Genomic DNA, 16,123 nt, shown 5'->3' with positions numbered 1-16,123 from the left:
AACCATTCGATTTCGTGTGGCTGTTCTTGATTTTTGTGTCTGTTGGGTTTGACCACAAGATGGAGACAAACAGCCGCTCCCAGTTTCCCACTCGAGCAGCAGTTTGAAAGGGCTTTTTGGAGACACAACAAAGCTTAAAGTTTCCGGGCAGATCATTCAGTAGTTTAGACACATCTATGAGTATGCTATTAGCCATGCTCAACCTCCCGCTCCGCCCCTCGCCGCCAAAGTCTGGAGCGAAATTGTTTCCCAGGAGTTCAGCAGTGGCGCCGGCGACTGTCAGCCTACCGGACGTCAACTGAAGTGCGTCATCGTCGCTGTGGCCTTATGGGAAATGATGCCCATAGTGCGGCAAAGTGGCGAATTTGACAGTGGGAAGCTAGTAAAAGTGTTCCTGGTGTGTCATTAAAGGGTAAGAAGGGGGTTAAGTTAACATCAGTAGCCCTAGTTATAGTCACATTCAAAGCGCTGTGTTAGCATAGCGAAGTACATAGTGTAGCTACTTGCAGTTCCCCTTGCACGCCGGTAGAGGGCGGTCTCACCATGGCAACATTAAAGTCGGAGGTAAACACAAGCCACCTAAAACAAGGAGACGTCTCCTCAGAATCAGTTTGTGATAATGGAATTGGTACGTTTGCCATCCGTTTTAGGGGCTATCAACAGCTACCTGGAGTACAAGAGGTTCGTGTTCGTCACTTCATGTGTCAAGGTTCTGTCCAGAATTTTTGACAAAATCGAACAGAAACTTTGAAGTAAAAAAAAAAAAAAAAAAAAAAAAAAAAACACTTGACGGGGCTACGGCAGCAGATTCGACGGCGATGTTCGATGGACTTCACACGAGTCTCCGTTCGAACGAGACAAAGAAGCACTTCCGATTCTCTTAATTCCACTCTACTGTAATGTTCGTGTGTGTTTGTGTTTGTGTTTGTGTGTGTGTGTGGGGGGGCGGGCGGAAATAATGGATTTGAGAAAACACAAACTAGTTTGCTGATCGATTTATTTTCAAGAAATATTGGTATAAACAGTTCTTATTTTAAATAACCGTAGTCATGTGACATACAGTCATACATTCATTGCTACACAGGATAAAAGGGGCTACACTACATCTCTTTGTGGTGGATTTTAGTGCATGTTATGCAAAAAAAAATCGAAATGAAAGTACATATATAAGTATATATAAGTACAGTCATGTCATGGTTGTTCAGTCTTTGTTATATTTACTCATATGATTAATATTTAATCATATGCAAAAAATTTATTTAGTTTAGTAAAGTAAAAGTAATGCATTTAAGGCACCGTGTCTGAGGCACTGAGTTTCACGTGATACATTACTCAACTTCAAAGATCACAGCAACCTCTTGGTCTTGGCTCTTCTCAAAGAAACACCGCCTGATGTCCGTCGGTCTGCTCACTGTCTGCCCGGTGTTTCTGAAGGATCGTGGGCGATGATGACGGAGGGACCCTGTTCACTCCGGAGCAGTACGAGGCCTACAAAAAGAAGATGGTCCCCCTGCGGCTGAGGAACCGGCTGTACGTGAGCTATGGGGTCCCTGGGGGCCGAGACTGTAAAGCCATCGGGCCCGACACGCCGTGTTTCTGCACACACAGGTTCTGTATCACACACACAAGGTGATTTCCTCTCCCTGCCGCCCTACACACTCGCTAATGTACATAGACGCCCGTGTGCAGGTACAAGCAGCACCAGACCGACTTCGAGGAGGTTCCTACAGAGCGCCCCCTGTGTTTGCCCTGCCGGGCCCCCGGCTGCAAGTGCACCGCCTACAACTACGTGCCTCAGTTCTGGTCCACGCCTGTACGGTGCAAGTGCAAACACCTGCCACGCGACCACAGCGAGGTCGATGCACATCCGTGCAAGAAATGTGAGTCAGTTGACGACCCTTCACTCAAAGAAATAAAGAAAAAGAAAAAAGAAAACTGCTGCAATTTTCTTTTCTTTTTCTTTTTTACCTTTCAGGCATCTCCTGCACCGCCTTCCGGAGCACCTTCACCTGTACATGCACTCAGCCGAGCTCCTCCCACCGTACCCTGGTGAGTCACAAATACTTCCAGGACCAATAGTTGACGGTAAATTCATCATAAAAACCTAAAAAAATTAATAATTTAAAAAAATGTGTCGGTAGGTGGAGACAAAGTCAGAGAGGGTGGCCCGCGGACGCCCGGTGGGCTGGGACGTCCCCTACGCTGCCATGGGGGGGCTCGTAGGGTTCAGCTCCTTGCTGGAAGGTCACCTGGGTCAGGGGGCTGCCGGCTCAGGTGAGATTGACCCGACTATCGCAGGAGGGTCTGACAAGGCAAGGACGACTTCACACTTTATTTCTCTTGTGTTTCTCAATAGTCACAAGAATAAACAACCATGTTGATAGAATTATTTTAGAACGACTCACACAAAGGAATGTTTCTGTAACAACCATGAGGGGGATGCAAAGAGCCGCACGGCTCAGCAGAGTGGTCGAATGGAGGTGGAGAGGAACAGTATCCGTCCTTTTAAGAACGTTTTTTTTTTAAAAACCTGCAGTTTTAAAACTACAAAATCACCCATGAAGAAATGAGCAGTGGCTTCATGTAGTTTGTTGGCATGATTAAAGTCTTTTGAAGTACTTCTCAGTCAAAATTCTGCACCCAAAACACATGAGCGTATCCTCCCATGACTTTGAAGATACAATCTTTACCATGTGCTCAATATTTTAAATGCCACGGTGCCAGTTTAAAAAAAAAAAATGGAAATAATATATTTCACCTCCTTCTGTAATCAGAGGAATATAATAGGTGAGTAAATGTGCATCAGGGATTTAATTTTAATCCAGTTGTGGCACCAGATGAATCATGCATGAAATTATTTAGTCGGCTGGCATCTTGATTTCTCCTCAACGTTCTAATTCACAAAGCCTCAAGACAGTAGTTGTGTTGTGATGCAAAACGCGGTGGAGTCCTTCAAATTCACCGTCTGCTGCTGCATCTTGTGCAGGTTCAGACGGAGACGGCGGCCGCCAGTGGTGCTGCCCTGCCCCTCCTGCCAAAGACGAAACCAGCAAACCATGAATCATAAAACTGGGATCATCATCTGTCAAATCATCCAATAAAAAATTGAAACTGCTGCTCTGTTACAGTTTGTTTTTTCCTCTCACATCTTAATCAATATTTTGTTTCTCATTCTTTTAACAAACTATACATATATACATATATATATATATATATATATGTATATATATATATATATATATATATATATATACATATATATATATATATAATACATGGTTATATGTTACATTATATGACATCATATACATTATTGGGACCATCAATGGCAGCCTGAGCTTAATGTATATATTTTTTACAAATTATATTGAACTGACTTAAAGACACATTCAGACACATTCAAATCAATGTAGGTTATGCGATTAAATGAGAAATGAAAACATTGATTATATGTTTGAATTCAACCAAGTTCTACAACAGGGCTGTTACACTGTTAAGCTAAGCTTAGTTGATGAAAACACATCAGAAGAGAGAGAGAGGGAGAGAAATTGAATTGAACACTCACCTCCCCAAAGCATCTCTCCCTCAGTAATCATCTTTCCCGCACAGTCACTCCTCGGTCCTGGTTGCTTTATAGAGAAAACCCAAACTATCAGGTTTCAATGAAAATTTGCTCAAACACTCTGTTCCGAACATTAAAAGAGCAAGAAGCAAGATTCTATTGCAATGGACGTCTGGTGGGAGAAAAGTAAAGAATGGAAGGTGGAAGGTGTGTGTTAAAGAAAAAAGGCATTAACGTTAATAAATATTAATTTTTTTTTTGTTCGTTTTTTTTAAAAGGGAGGCGGGTGGGAAGAGGAGGAACAGTTGATCACTTATTTTTCACTGCTGCTCTGATCACTTTTGTCTCCAGCAGCCTCACCATCACCTTTAAAACACCTCGTCCCCCCTCAAATAATACCACTTATCTTTTGATGTGGCCTCATTAAAACCGCACACTTCCAAGTAATAATGTTCTCCTATTTGTCCTCATATTTTGAAAAGAAAAAGCCACCCACTCATCATCATCATCATCATCATCATCATCATCATCATCATCATCATCATCATCACGTCAGCGGAGCACCTCCAGAAAACTGAGAGACGGTTCACCGACGAGCGTCTTTCCCCTGCTTTGTTTAATGTTGCCGATAGATGTGCTTGTCTGCCATTGATTAATCCCATTCCTCACGGCAGATCAGCCGCGATGGGAGCTGATTTAATCCCGCCGCTGAATGAATGGCGAGCGAAGCTCATCGCGTTTCTCGCCCAGCCGGCGGCCCAGTTTACCCAAATCTCAATCATTCGGGTGTTTTTTTTTTCTTCTCCACACTGCGGAGGACCTGATCCCTCTGGTCACTGCTGGCCAGTCAGTCACCTATAGCAGCATCATCAGGTGTGTGTGTGTGTGTGTGTGTGTGTGTGTGTGTGTGTGTGTGGTGTGTGTCCAAACAGTTAGCCCCAGGTGCATCTTGGACTCTCTGCAAACCAGAGCCTAGGTCTTTACCCTCAAGACCACCTGGACAGCTCCATGACACACACCACACACACACACACACACACACACACACACACACACCACACACACACACACACACACACATACAGAAGTCGTCTCCCCTGTTCTCTCCCACAGCCAATTAATCTAAGGGTGGTTGGGGGGTTAATATGGCAAAATGACTATTTAGGGTAAGTGCTTTGCCATAGCAACCTCCCTCTCTCCCCCCCACTCCCCCGAACCCCCCACCCAGTTTACAAGGCTCCAGGTAATTGACTTGAACCATCGGTGGAAGTGGATGGCAGCAGTGTCTCACCAACACTCCATGGGAACCGAGTCGGGGTTGAACTGGACTGACTCGTTTTGCAGCTGTGACCGGGAGGAGCACGAGGAGGAGGGAGAAAAAAGAAATCCAAATTACATTCACAATGGTAGCATATGGAATCCGAGTGGAAAACACACCTCCTGGAAACCAGTTAGAGACGAATCAAAGAATCAGAGAGCACAAAACATAGCTGCTTCGTTGATCTGCGTTTTCTAATCAAAACTGATTTAATCTAATCATGAAAAAAGTTGCTGCTTGGCTGAGAGTTGACCTCTGAATTCTCTCAGATTCATCGAGAACCTTCCATCTGAATTGTGCAGCCAATTTCAAAATAAAAGTTTGTCATCCTCTGACGTGGCAAACAACTTTGCGGAAGTGAGGCTCAGGAGGGGTTTGTGTGTGTGTATGTGGGGAAAGTGTGTGTGTGTGTGTGTGTGTGTGTGTGTGTGTGTGTGTGTGTGTGTGTGTGTGTGGGGGGGGGGTTAGGGTTGGGGGGGGGGGGTCGTGACCCCAGACACCTGAACCCAGTTGCAGCTCCACGTCTCCACGTTCTGATCTCCTGACAACCATCAGTGCTGACAGTGACAAGTCCCCAGATGTGACGTCCGTGACGCTGCAGGAGCAGATGTGGCAGAGACGTGCGCTCACACACACGCACGCACGCACGCACGCACGCACGCACGCACGCACACACACACACACACACACACACACACACGGAGGAAAGAGCCGTCAGAACATCAGCTCCTCCAGAGCCTCGGCGAGTGTTTCTTCAAAACTGCTGACTGAAAGCTGAGGAGAATAAAAAAATGTCACACTATGTTTGTTTCAATAATTGCTGGCAAAAGAAGAAGAAGAAGAAGAAGAAGAAGAAGAAGAAGAAGAAGAAGAAGATGCTGTCAAGTTCCTGTAGAAACACGTCTGGGAGACGAGTTTTTCCTTTTGAAAGCATTTGTAAGAACACGTCAAAGACTGTGTGCAACATGAGAGCTAAAGAGACTCAGAACAAAGTCAGTTCTGCTTCACACAAATCAGCTCTGTTACGCAATGGAAAAAAGAATCTATTGTCTTTTAGGGCTTCGATTCAAAACTGTGTGTGTGCGTGTGTTTGCGTGCGTGCGTGCGTGCGTCTCGAAGACATTATTGGAAGATCCACCGTGAAACTCGGGCCCACCTTCAGCCTCGGTGCGGTCTAATCGCTGGTGCTGCTGTTCACAGAGGATGTCACCGTTACAACAATAGCGCAGTCGAAAGGCTGCAATTGAAGTTGTCATCCTGGTGTGTGCGTGTGTGTGTGTGTGTGTGTGTGTGAGAGAGAGAGAGGCGAGCAAGAGTCACGATGGCTCTGTGATTTTTTTCTCCTGGTAGCTGGTTTGTCAGTCGTGTTTTTTCTAACTGTATACTTACTGTAAAAAAAAAAATGGAAGGGTGGGATTAAAAAAAAAAAGCAAGGTGCAACTCACAACAGCGGGACAATTACAGGCCTTTTCATTTCGCGAAGTGCTCATTCAGAACAATGGAAGGCAGCCAACGTCACACATCCAGGTGCTCCCACAGTCGCACAATGTTCCACAGTGAACGATCCGTCTTTAGAAAAAAGCTCCGATCCGAACTGTTTTCAGACGGACCAATGGGGTTCCTCGGAGGAGGGAGGGGCGGGGCTTCAGCTGAGGTGCAGTTGTCGCTGGCGCCTCTTCCCTCTCAAAAGATCCCGATTGCTCCGGTGGAAAAGTTCATTCTGACGTGATCTTTTGAGGATGGATTCAGTGTGTCGGCATTCAAATGTTGGTGATTAAGCAAAGAAATAATCATACTGGTTAGAAAGCTACACAAGCGTCACCTAATGCGGGCCTCCTGCTGCAAACACCAGTCAGTCACCCAGACGGGAAGTGTTTCCCTCCCACTTCCTGTAGGTCAAACACCAGCTAAGACGTCCGTCCATGTGGTTCAAACACATCTGGGCACACACACACGGGCACGCACACACACACACACACACACACTCACACTCAGACACAAACACTTGCATCCAGACTCAAGCTGTTCCTTTTACACTGCAGCACCTTTTGAAATCAAGTCTGTGTGTGTGTGTGTGTATGTGTGTGTGTGTGTGTGTGTGTGTGTGTGTGTGTGTGTGTGTGTGTGTGTGTGTGTGTGTGTGTGTGTGTGTGGAAAACGACTACAAGTCCTCCATTTCCACCCCACCAGCATCCTGTCAGCTCAAAACACACATGAAAGGCCCTCGACTCCTCCACATCTTCCCCCTCTTCCTCCTCCTCCTCCCCCTCTTCCTCCTCCGTCTCCAACTTAAAAAAAAAAAAAAGCAGCGCCGCTGCCGCCGCCGCCGGGAACGGCACCGCGGCGTGAAAAGGCGGCGATGAATACGACGCAAATGAGCCGCTCGCGTCTCCAAGTGCCGTATTTGGGTGGTGTTGTCGCGGAGTGGCGTCGCCCATCAGCCTCCACATTCACCTCTTTGTCAGCCGCTGATTGTGATCCTGCCACTTCCCACCAGCTGGCGGCGCCGCTGCCGGCCCGCAGGAAGGCGATGAAGTGGGTCGGAAGCTCGGCGAGAAGCGAGAGCGAGTTGTGTTTGACATCGACCTTTTCAGGAAGTCAAAAAGAAAAGAAAAGACATCATCTAATCTAAATCAGCCGAGGCGGCAGCGGCGGAGTCATCGTCTGCTTCTTCTTCTATGGCGAGGAGGCCTCGTCTCCAGCTAACCCGCCCCTCCCCCTCTTCCCACAGCGCCCCAAACCCCCCCACAGCATCCCATCAGCGCCATTCTACCTCCGCCCCTGATGTCAACAGTCACACACCTGCACTCTGACAGTTGACAACATCACTATTTACTACTAAGTGAAAGGTCGCAGAGGTCATCTGTGCTGCTGGGATGGTTGAGCACCTGATGCTCAACAGGTGACGCATTGTTTTTTGGCAAACTGTTTCTTTTTGTCCAACTAAAGGAAACGGGAAAAGATGAGGAAAGTGGTTTGTTGGAATTTCAGTGTTAATGTTCTAAATAAAATTCTTAAATGACCAGATTTTCCACCCCACCCCCCCACCCACTCCCCCCAAAAAAAACTCCACTGTCAAACCCCTGTTTTCCTATTTTCTCTAATCCCTCCTGATCTCACTCAATTAAAGCGGGTGGGAGTTATTAATCTTTTCTACTTTTAGCATTTTACGCTTTTTAAAATCGAATAAGGACGACGATTTTTTTTTTCTCTCTCCCTCTCGTTTTTTCCTTTCTTAAGACACAAAAACACCAATAATGATGACGGCATCATCGGTGACGTTCACGCCAAGGAGAGAGAGAGAGGCGGGGTGAGAGAGAGAGAGAGAGAGAGAGAGAGGGGGAAGCAGAAAGAAAGAAAGAGAGAGAGAAAGAAAGAAAGAAACGGTTTAGACTTGCGCGACAGCGATGCGCAGCTGTGACGCGCATTCCTGTGGCGCCTCGATGCGCTATAAGTACGGGAGCGCGCAGAGGCGCCGGGAGAGCAGAGCGCACGAGACGGGATTTGCGCACGAAGAAAGAGAGAGAAAAAAAAACAAACATCCCCGAAGACACAAACTGTCAAAGGTGAGTGACGGCGCGACTTCCTATCTTCCAAACACACTCTGTTAATAATAATAACAATAATAATAATAATAATAATAATAATAATAATAATAATAATAATAATAATAAATCCTAATTTTAATGCACTTTTCATCTCAGGATCTCACTTGGAAACTTGAAAAAAGTCTCCAAACTGTCATTTTCTCTCTTTTGCTGACTGATTCCCTGCATTCATTGACAGAGTATTTATAGTTTTCATGCTTTTACGCTTGAAAACTTTCAGAAAAATCATCCTCCAAAAGTATTTCTGTAAATTTCTGTAAAGCTGCACGTCCGCGGTTAACAATGAACTCTCTCAACATTCAGCGTTCAGGGGGTGGGAGGAAGTCTTTGAGGGTCCTGTTTTTCCTTCGCAGCATGACGTGTTTGTCTGTCTGTGTCCCGCCAGATGCGCCCCAACCTGGTGAGCTGGCTCGGCGGCCTGGGCCTCCTGCTGGCGGTGCTGCTGTGCCTGGGCGCCCTGGCGGAGGGGTACCCGGTGAAGCCGGACAGCCCCGGGGACGACGCCCCGGCTGAGGAGCTGGCCAAGTATTACTCCGCCCTGAGGCACTACATCAACCTCATCACAAGACAGAGGTGCGCGGGACTGATTGGATCTGTGTGTGTGTGTGTTGTGGCGGGGGGTCCCCATGAAAGGCTGTTTTAAAGGGTCTCGTCTGGACTACAGGTGCACTGATTTGTTTCTTTCATTGATTCTATTAATTTGTGTAGCCTACACGCTCCAAAATCAATAATGAAATATGCTAAAATACACTTTGACAGGTGCAACAATGTCTCCAGTTTTAACTGTATTTCCCATCACATCCCTACACAAACATGTTCTCTTTTGTCCACCGCCATGGTGGCAAGCAAAGATAGATCGCGTCAACGCACCCGAGCAACAAACACACAAACACAGAAAGAGAAATAAAATAAATATATAAATCAAATCCTCCAAATGTTGGGCCACCTGCTGGAGGTGCCAAGCCTTGCAGCTTCAGCCTGCACACGCATCATATCTCTCGCTCTCTCTCTGTCACACACACACACACACACACACACACACACACACACACACACACACACACACACACACTGCAGCTCCGTGGTGAGCAGCTCCAGCTGAGGACTGACAGTCACGGCTGGGCAGCGACAGTTTATCATCTGAGGGCCAGAGGAGGAGATACGACCAGACACCACCGTCCCCCCCGCCATGTTCCTGTCTGTGGTTTTCAGTGATGTGACACAGCGAGGAAGACTCAACACTGTGTGTGTGTGTGTGTGTGTGTGTGTGTGTGCAGGTATGGGAAGAGGTCCAGTCCTGAGGTCCTGGACACGCTGGTGTCAGAGCTGCTGCTGAAGGAGAGCACGGATCCTCTGCCACAGTCCAGGTGTGTGTGTGTGTGTGTGTGTGTGTGTGTGTGTGTGTGTGCAGGAGTCTAACTGTGTCGCCCTTCCTGTCCCTGTCGTCTCTCTGCAGATACGACCCGTCGTTGTGGTGAACATACGTCCTCGTTTGGCTTCCACCTCATTGCTGCCTGGCTGGACTCACACACACACACACACACACACACACACACACACACACACACACACACACACACACACACACACACACACACACACACCATGCCAGCTTCCACATCTGTCCGTTGCACCTTCTTCTGATGACACATGGAAAAAACACAAAAAAGACAAAATATTTGTGTAAATAGTCGATTGTGAGGAACCATCACATGGAACACAACATACTGGGGTGGGGGTGTGTGGGGTAGGGTGGGGTGGAGGGTCTCTACTCTGTTGTATAGTTGTGCAATTAAAGACAGTTTGAAGAACCGCTGGCGTTTGTCTGATCTGATTTGGTTTTGAAACGACGATTTCAAACCTGCGTCCTGGAGCGCCCCCTGGTGTCCTTACAGTGTACTGCTCTGCTGGGACCTCTCCCCCTGTGAAAGAGTGTTTCTCCTCCTGCGAAGTCGTCAGGTCCGGTCTGGACTTGTATCTCTGCTTCAGACTGTCTGTTCTGTCTGTCTGTCTGTCTGTCTGTTAACTGACTGTCTGTCTGTCTGGTGCGTCACCGTGTTGTGTGTGTGTGTGTGTGTGTGTGTGTGTGTGTGTGTTTCCCTTTTGACGAACTCTGACGTCAACACCGCGCATCGGAACCGGTCCAGCAAGGCACCAGACCTTCTCCTCCAGTCACGCTACAGAAGTCAACTGCTGCGCTGCGTTTTGACAAAAAGCGCCCTCTGGTGGCCGCAGCGATTTAAAAGGAACGGGTTTTGGGATTAAATCAAGCGAGAAATGGCGTTAATTTCCAAATGATGACCGAAGTTGCTCCGCTCAGGTCCACAAACCACTAACCGTCCAATCAGTTCAAATCTGGCAGCCAGGTAATATTAATAATATAATTAAAAAATAAATAAATCATGACATCAATACGAAATACGATTTAAGCCCGAACAGCAGTTGTATTAATGGCCGCTAGTTATTCTAAACTTTTCATCAGAGCATTATGTTCTCCCAGTGAAGAAAATGTAAACACCTCGTGAGGAATTTTATTTGCTTTTATTTTTGCTTAAATCTCTCTTGTGTGACTGCTAAAACATATCAAAACTCTCAAATTATTCTCACACTTACTCCGCACCGTTTACAAACCGTCTATGATGTGTTGTGGGTCGCAGAGTTCTTGAAAAGCGGCGGTATTGTGAGTGAAGGACGGTCACAAAGGAGATACTCCAGGATTAAAAAGCCTTCGTTTGAGGGGGGCCGGGATGGGGGAGGGAGGGCTCGGACAGGAGCCCTGCTGCCATTGGCCGGCACTCTCTGACGTCAGGCGCGAAAGGGGGCGGGGCGTGTGGGGTTTGATTGGCGTCCACTTCCCCCTGGCAGTCCGCTGCGGGACCGGGACTCGGGACTCTGAGCGGAGGAGGAGGAGGGGCCGCCTGGATGTCCAGCCGGGACGCTCGCTCGCTCGCTCGCAGGACGGACGGACGGACGGACGGACGGACGCGCGCACGATTCTCAGCTCAGGTAAGCTAATAAAAAAAAAAAAGAGGCTGCTGCTGCGCGTCCGCGTGCCGTGCTGCTTGCGAGCCCCAGTCACGCGGAGGAGGAGGAGGGGAGACAATAGACACTTTGGCCGGTTACGGAGTTCGGACGGGTCTCGTTGGACAGGGAGTCGCGTCGCGTGCACTGCGCGTTCCCGAGGGGGTTGGATCCAGGATACACACACACACACACACCGCGGTCTCTCTCTCTCTCTCTCTCTCTCTCTCTCTCTCTCCCTCTCTCTCTCTGTCTGGTGGCCGACCGGGCGACCGACCGACCGAGTGTGTGAGCGCGCGCCACAAAGGCTCAGATGGGTGATCCTTAGAAAAAAAAAAAATGGCCGCACGTGGGGCGCGAGATAAGCGGAGAGTCGCCTGGTCAAGAGGTGGTGGTGAGGGGGGGGGGCGTGTGGCCGCGCGCCGTCAGAAAAGCGCGTGGCACCGATCCAAGGTGTGACTGGAGGAGGAAGGTTGGGAGCCCAGACGGGAAAGGGGGGGGGGGGGGCACGCGCTGCAGTGGAGTGTGAGATGAGGTGTTACCGGCAGTGTGTGTGTGTGTGTGTGTGTGTGTGTGTGTGTGTGTGTGTGTGTTGGGGGGCTAAATCAGTTGGAGTGTTTCTTGGCAGTGAAAAAAACTTTGCCTGTAAACATCAGCAGTGGAGCTTCAAAGGTGGAAGAGGAGCTGGAGCTGCTGCTGCTGTTACTGTTACTGCTGCCAGACAGGATGCATTGATCTGCACATCATCATCATTACCCCCCTCCCCCCCACCCCTGTAATGCACTGACATGATGTGGAAGCTACTTGATGTGGATGGATGTGTTCAGAAGAAACATGAACCCAACACACACACACACACACACACACACACACACACACACACACACACACACACACACACACACACACACGTGACGGGACAGACTGCGCGGCTCCTCCTGCTCCTCCTGCTGCTGCTGTTTCGTCTCGGGACTTCCTGGGCTCACAGGTCGATCACCGTGGCGTCCAGGCTGATAAGCTCTTTAAAGGCTCGTGCACGTGACCGGGGGAAGCCCCTCAGCGCACGTTGAGGGAGGAGACCGGGAACCAGGAAGTGGGATCTGGTCGTTCGCTAATCAGATTTATTTGGGTCTAATAGAAGGAAAGTGAAGCAGGAGGAGGAGGAGGAGGAGGAGGAGATGGAGAGAGGAGAGCGTCAGGGTGAGTCTGCACTTCCTGTGCAGGCAGGAGGGCCTTGAAAAAACATCCAGCCAGGATCATCCAGGATGACCTGCATTGTGTGTTTCCCTTTTTTTTTTTTCTCTCTCTCTCTCTCTTTGACATTGAGAGAAACGTGGGTGTAGGAGAAGTTTCAAGTGCTTCATTGAAAAGAGAGTTTGAACAAACACAGCAGGGAGAAGAAATACTTCAGGGACGGATTTTATCTTGTAGTTGGTGGAGCAAAGCTGGACTTTCAAGAATTGTGTGTTGTTGTTGTTTTTTTTTTACTAAGATAAAGTTAACCATTGGACTAGTGAAGGGAATCCTATCGTATCGCAGCAGGGACGGGCCAACTTTTTGACAGGTGGGGCCACACTGGGTTCTCAAAGGTGACAGAGGGGTCGGAGCAGGAGCAGATGGACGGAGTGTTTTGGTGACCCCACCTTACAGGAGGAAAAAATGCATCATGGGATGTGTAGAAAACATTGCACTTGAAAATGAACCAAAGCAAAGTTACAGCAAAATATCTTAATGTAAACGACTCTTTAAACATGGATGGAATATAACTATTTTATTACTTACTGACTGTTAATATTGTTTCTTCAAGTTTGGTGTGGCTGGACGAAAAAGCTTAACGGGCCCCCGGACCATAGTTTGCCCATGTCCGGACAAGCAGATGAACTTCCAGCCGACTGCTATGCGTTGATTGATTGGTGATGCCTGACAGGTGATTAAGTGACAAGAGAAGCCACTTCCTGAAACGCTTGTACGTTTTTTTCAGATTTTAAATGTGTGAACTGGATTGGCAAAGTTAAAAAAAAAAAAATTATATTCCTGAAAGATAAATAATGAGCTCATGACGTCATGTCCCAGCCCACTGCCAGGGGGCGACGGCAGTGAGTGAGTCAGGTCCACATCCAGCGGCGTCCTTGAGCAAATTCACTTAGTTAATTTTTCCACTGCCGGAATTCAGGGTGTTCACTTTGACTTCCTCCCCTTCATCGTCATCATCATCTTCTCTGACAAACACACACACCAGAGCTGTGAGCGAGTGTGAGAACAAATCAGAGGGAGCGAAGCCTCGGCTTCTCCATTATTAATATGCAGCCGTGGAGAGAAAAGAAATAAGAGAGACAAAAAATAAAAAGTGGCAGCAGCTGCAGCCGCAGCAGCAGCAGTTAACAGCAGCAGTAGCTTGTCGCGCCTCTTTCACACAACCTAGCTTAGCTGCTAAGTGGCTAACAGACGCGCGCACGCTGTGGAATGTGGAAGAGCGGCTGCGAGGTGAAGTCAAGGCAGTGAAGGAGGCACTTTTCAGTTCCATTTGCCACCAGCGAGGTCGCTGTAGGCAGCGGGACTGCTGAGATTTTTAAGGTCAGAATCCCCGAGAAGCACTCGGGTCAGTAGGGGGCGCTGTTCTTGCGAGGAGGAAGAGGCGGAGCCACAGACCAGGGGTTCGGAAACTGTGTCAGGAAACCTGCCGTCTGATCTCAGCTGGACTACTAGAATTTTATCAGTAGAAGGAGAACTACATTTGCTCTCGAGTGCTGGCTGGACATACGATGTCCAGCAGGGGGCGTGGTGCTCTGACCAGGTGTGATTGGCCCGTTGTGGCTGACTCAGTGTCGGTCCAGGACCTTCAGCTGGTCGTCTCTCACGTGAACGTGGTATAAAAAGTCATGAAGGTGGGAAAACCTTCAGTCAGCTGCAGATCCACTGGGTCCTGGAAGTTGTTTGGTACATTGTTCCAACAGGCTGGAATGTTTACGGGATGGAAACAGCATGTTTATGGTGTGACCTCGGCCAGCCAATGAGGAGAGGAAGAGGAAGAGGAAGAGGAAGAGGAAGAGGAAGAGGAAGAAGGAGGAAATTGGAATAGGAAGTAGAAGGAAGAGGAAAGAGGAAGAGGGAGATGGAAGGAGGAGGGAATGGGAATAGGAAGTAGAAGGAAGAGGAAAGAGGAAGAGGGAGATGGAAGGAGGAGGGAATGGGAATAGGAAGTAGGAGGAAGTAGAAAGAGGGAGGAGGAGGAAGAGGAGTAGGAAGGAGGAGTTTTTTCTGCTCATGTAAAAAAGCAACAAAAACAGCTTTGCAATGGCTTTGAATGCTGTTGCATCACACGCACACGCACACACACACACACACGCACACGCACACAGCTCTTCCACACTAGCTGTGTAGCATCGCTCATCATGAGGTCACTCTGCCGTTTGGCCTAAAACAGCTGGTTGATGTTGTTAAAAAATATACAGCCGATATTGATCCTCTCAGATTGTCTATCTTGGGGGGGGGGAGTGCTGGGTGGGGTCAGTTGGGGAGGGGGGGGTTGCAGAGTTGCAGAGTAATCCTCTTATTGGTTGGCTGTGCAGGCGAGCAGGCTGACCTACATAGGCCCTGTCTGGAGGGTGATGGGTGCGAGGCCGGCCAGGATGCACCGGGTTATAGTGGGCTTATGAATAGCACGCTAACACACACACACACACACACGCACACACACACACACGGGTCTCAGGCTTCTTCCCGACTCTTTTGTGATTGTCAAGTCAGCGAGAGGAAGCCAGAGTAGAGTGACTTTTATCTGCTGAACTGTCCTCCAGGCTCCTCAGAGGGGTTTTTTTTTTTTTGCTTTGCGCGCAGTGGCACCTGACAACCAGCAGGGGGTATCGTTCCTCGCGGCTAAACGAGGCCTGCGTGGCCTGGGAGGATGGAGCTGGATCTGCTGATAGCGTGACTGGAGCCGGAGGAATTAACACCAGCAGCGGGCCGATGCTGATGTTTGTGTGTGTCTCTCAGCGCAGTGACACAAGCACACGCACACACACGAGCGTGTGATGCGACGCTATGACGTTTAGCACAAAAACAAAAACCCCTCTGATCTGATCCTGCGCTAATCCTTCGCCACGAGCCGTCCATCAGGGCTGGGTTAGCCCCTCCCCCTTTCCTCTACGCCCCTCCCCCTCCCCTGCCGGCCTTCCGGTGGATCTTTGTGCCGGGGCGGGACAAGGGCAGAATGGACGGCGTCCTGAGCAGGGTGCATGCTGGGACGGCGTGGGGGTCGAGCTGGAGCAGTTTGAGGTTTTCAGAGCTCGTCCTCTTGCTGCTGCTGCTGCTGCTGCGGAATGCAAATGCACACACACACACACACACACACACAGGCAGGCACTGATATAAAATCCCATCCGGCAGCACAGGAGGCGCTGCAGGAACCCGGCAGGTTTCGTCTTCTTTCTTCTTTTTCCCCCCCAAGTCTTTTGTATTTTTCTCCTCTTTTCCTCCCGTTGATCCTCTGAGACCTCGGAGGCTTTTTTCCCTCCTGCTGCTGCTGCTGCCTTGATGTGTCAGGATTCGTCTCCCTTCTTCTGCAAACCCCAAAAATCCCAACCAGCCACCCTCCCCCTCCTCCTCACTTCCTCC

The 16,123-nt window shown here is 48.8% G+C and overlaps 2 protein-coding genes across 4 annotated transcripts; both read left to right on the top strand.

Moving 5' to 3' along the window:
• The first annotated feature begins 221 nt into the window (after window positions 1-221).
• fam221a (family with sequence similarity 221 member A) lies at window positions 222-3,116 on the top strand. Of its 3 annotated transcripts, none has more exons than XM_076043903.1 (6): window positions 222-412; window positions 1,435-1,608; window positions 1,690-1,880; window positions 1,976-2,049; window positions 2,142-2,312; window positions 2,987-3,116. In XM_076043903.1, the coding sequence occupies exons 2-6, from the start codon at window positions 1,502-1,504 to the stop codon at window positions 3,065-3,067; spliced, it is 624 nt and encodes a 207-aa protein (XP_075900018.1). In that variant the 5' UTR covers window positions 222-412; window positions 1,435-1,501; the 3' UTR covers window positions 3,068-3,116. The 3 variants fall into 3 exon arrangements, with proteins under 3 accessions (XP_075900018.1, XP_075900017.1, XP_075900016.1); XM_076043902.1 differs by lacking the exon at window positions 222-412 and adding an exon at window positions 557-681 and having other exon boundaries at window positions 2,142-2,274; XM_076043901.1 differs by lacking the exon at window positions 222-412 and adding an exon at window positions 557-681.
• A 5,251-nt stretch (window positions 3,117-8,367) lies between these two features.
• On the top strand, window positions 8,368-10,092 carry npy (neuropeptide Y). The gene is made up of 4 exons (XM_076044410.1): window positions 8,368-8,446; window positions 8,874-9,061; window positions 9,766-9,855; window positions 9,945-10,092. The coding sequence occupies exons 2-4, from the start codon at window positions 8,874-8,876 to the stop codon at window positions 9,964-9,966; spliced, it is 300 nt and encodes a 99-aa protein (XP_075900525.1). The 5' UTR covers window positions 8,368-8,446; the 3' UTR covers window positions 9,967-10,092.
• Window positions 10,093-16,123: the final 6,031 nt, after the last annotated feature.

Source organism: Nelusetta ayraudi, unplaced genomic scaffold (genome assembly GCF_046127955.1).
Source record: "Nelusetta ayraudi isolate G7.1 ecotype Tasmania unplaced genomic scaffold, CSIRO-AGI_Nayr_v1 ptg000079l, whole genome shotgun sequence".
Lineage (NCBI taxonomy): Eukaryota > Metazoa > Chordata > Actinopteri > Tetraodontiformes > Monacanthidae > Nelusetta > Nelusetta ayraudi.
The sequence above is the reverse complement of the archived record's forward strand: the minus strand, read 5'-3'. Positions and strand labels throughout refer to the sequence as shown.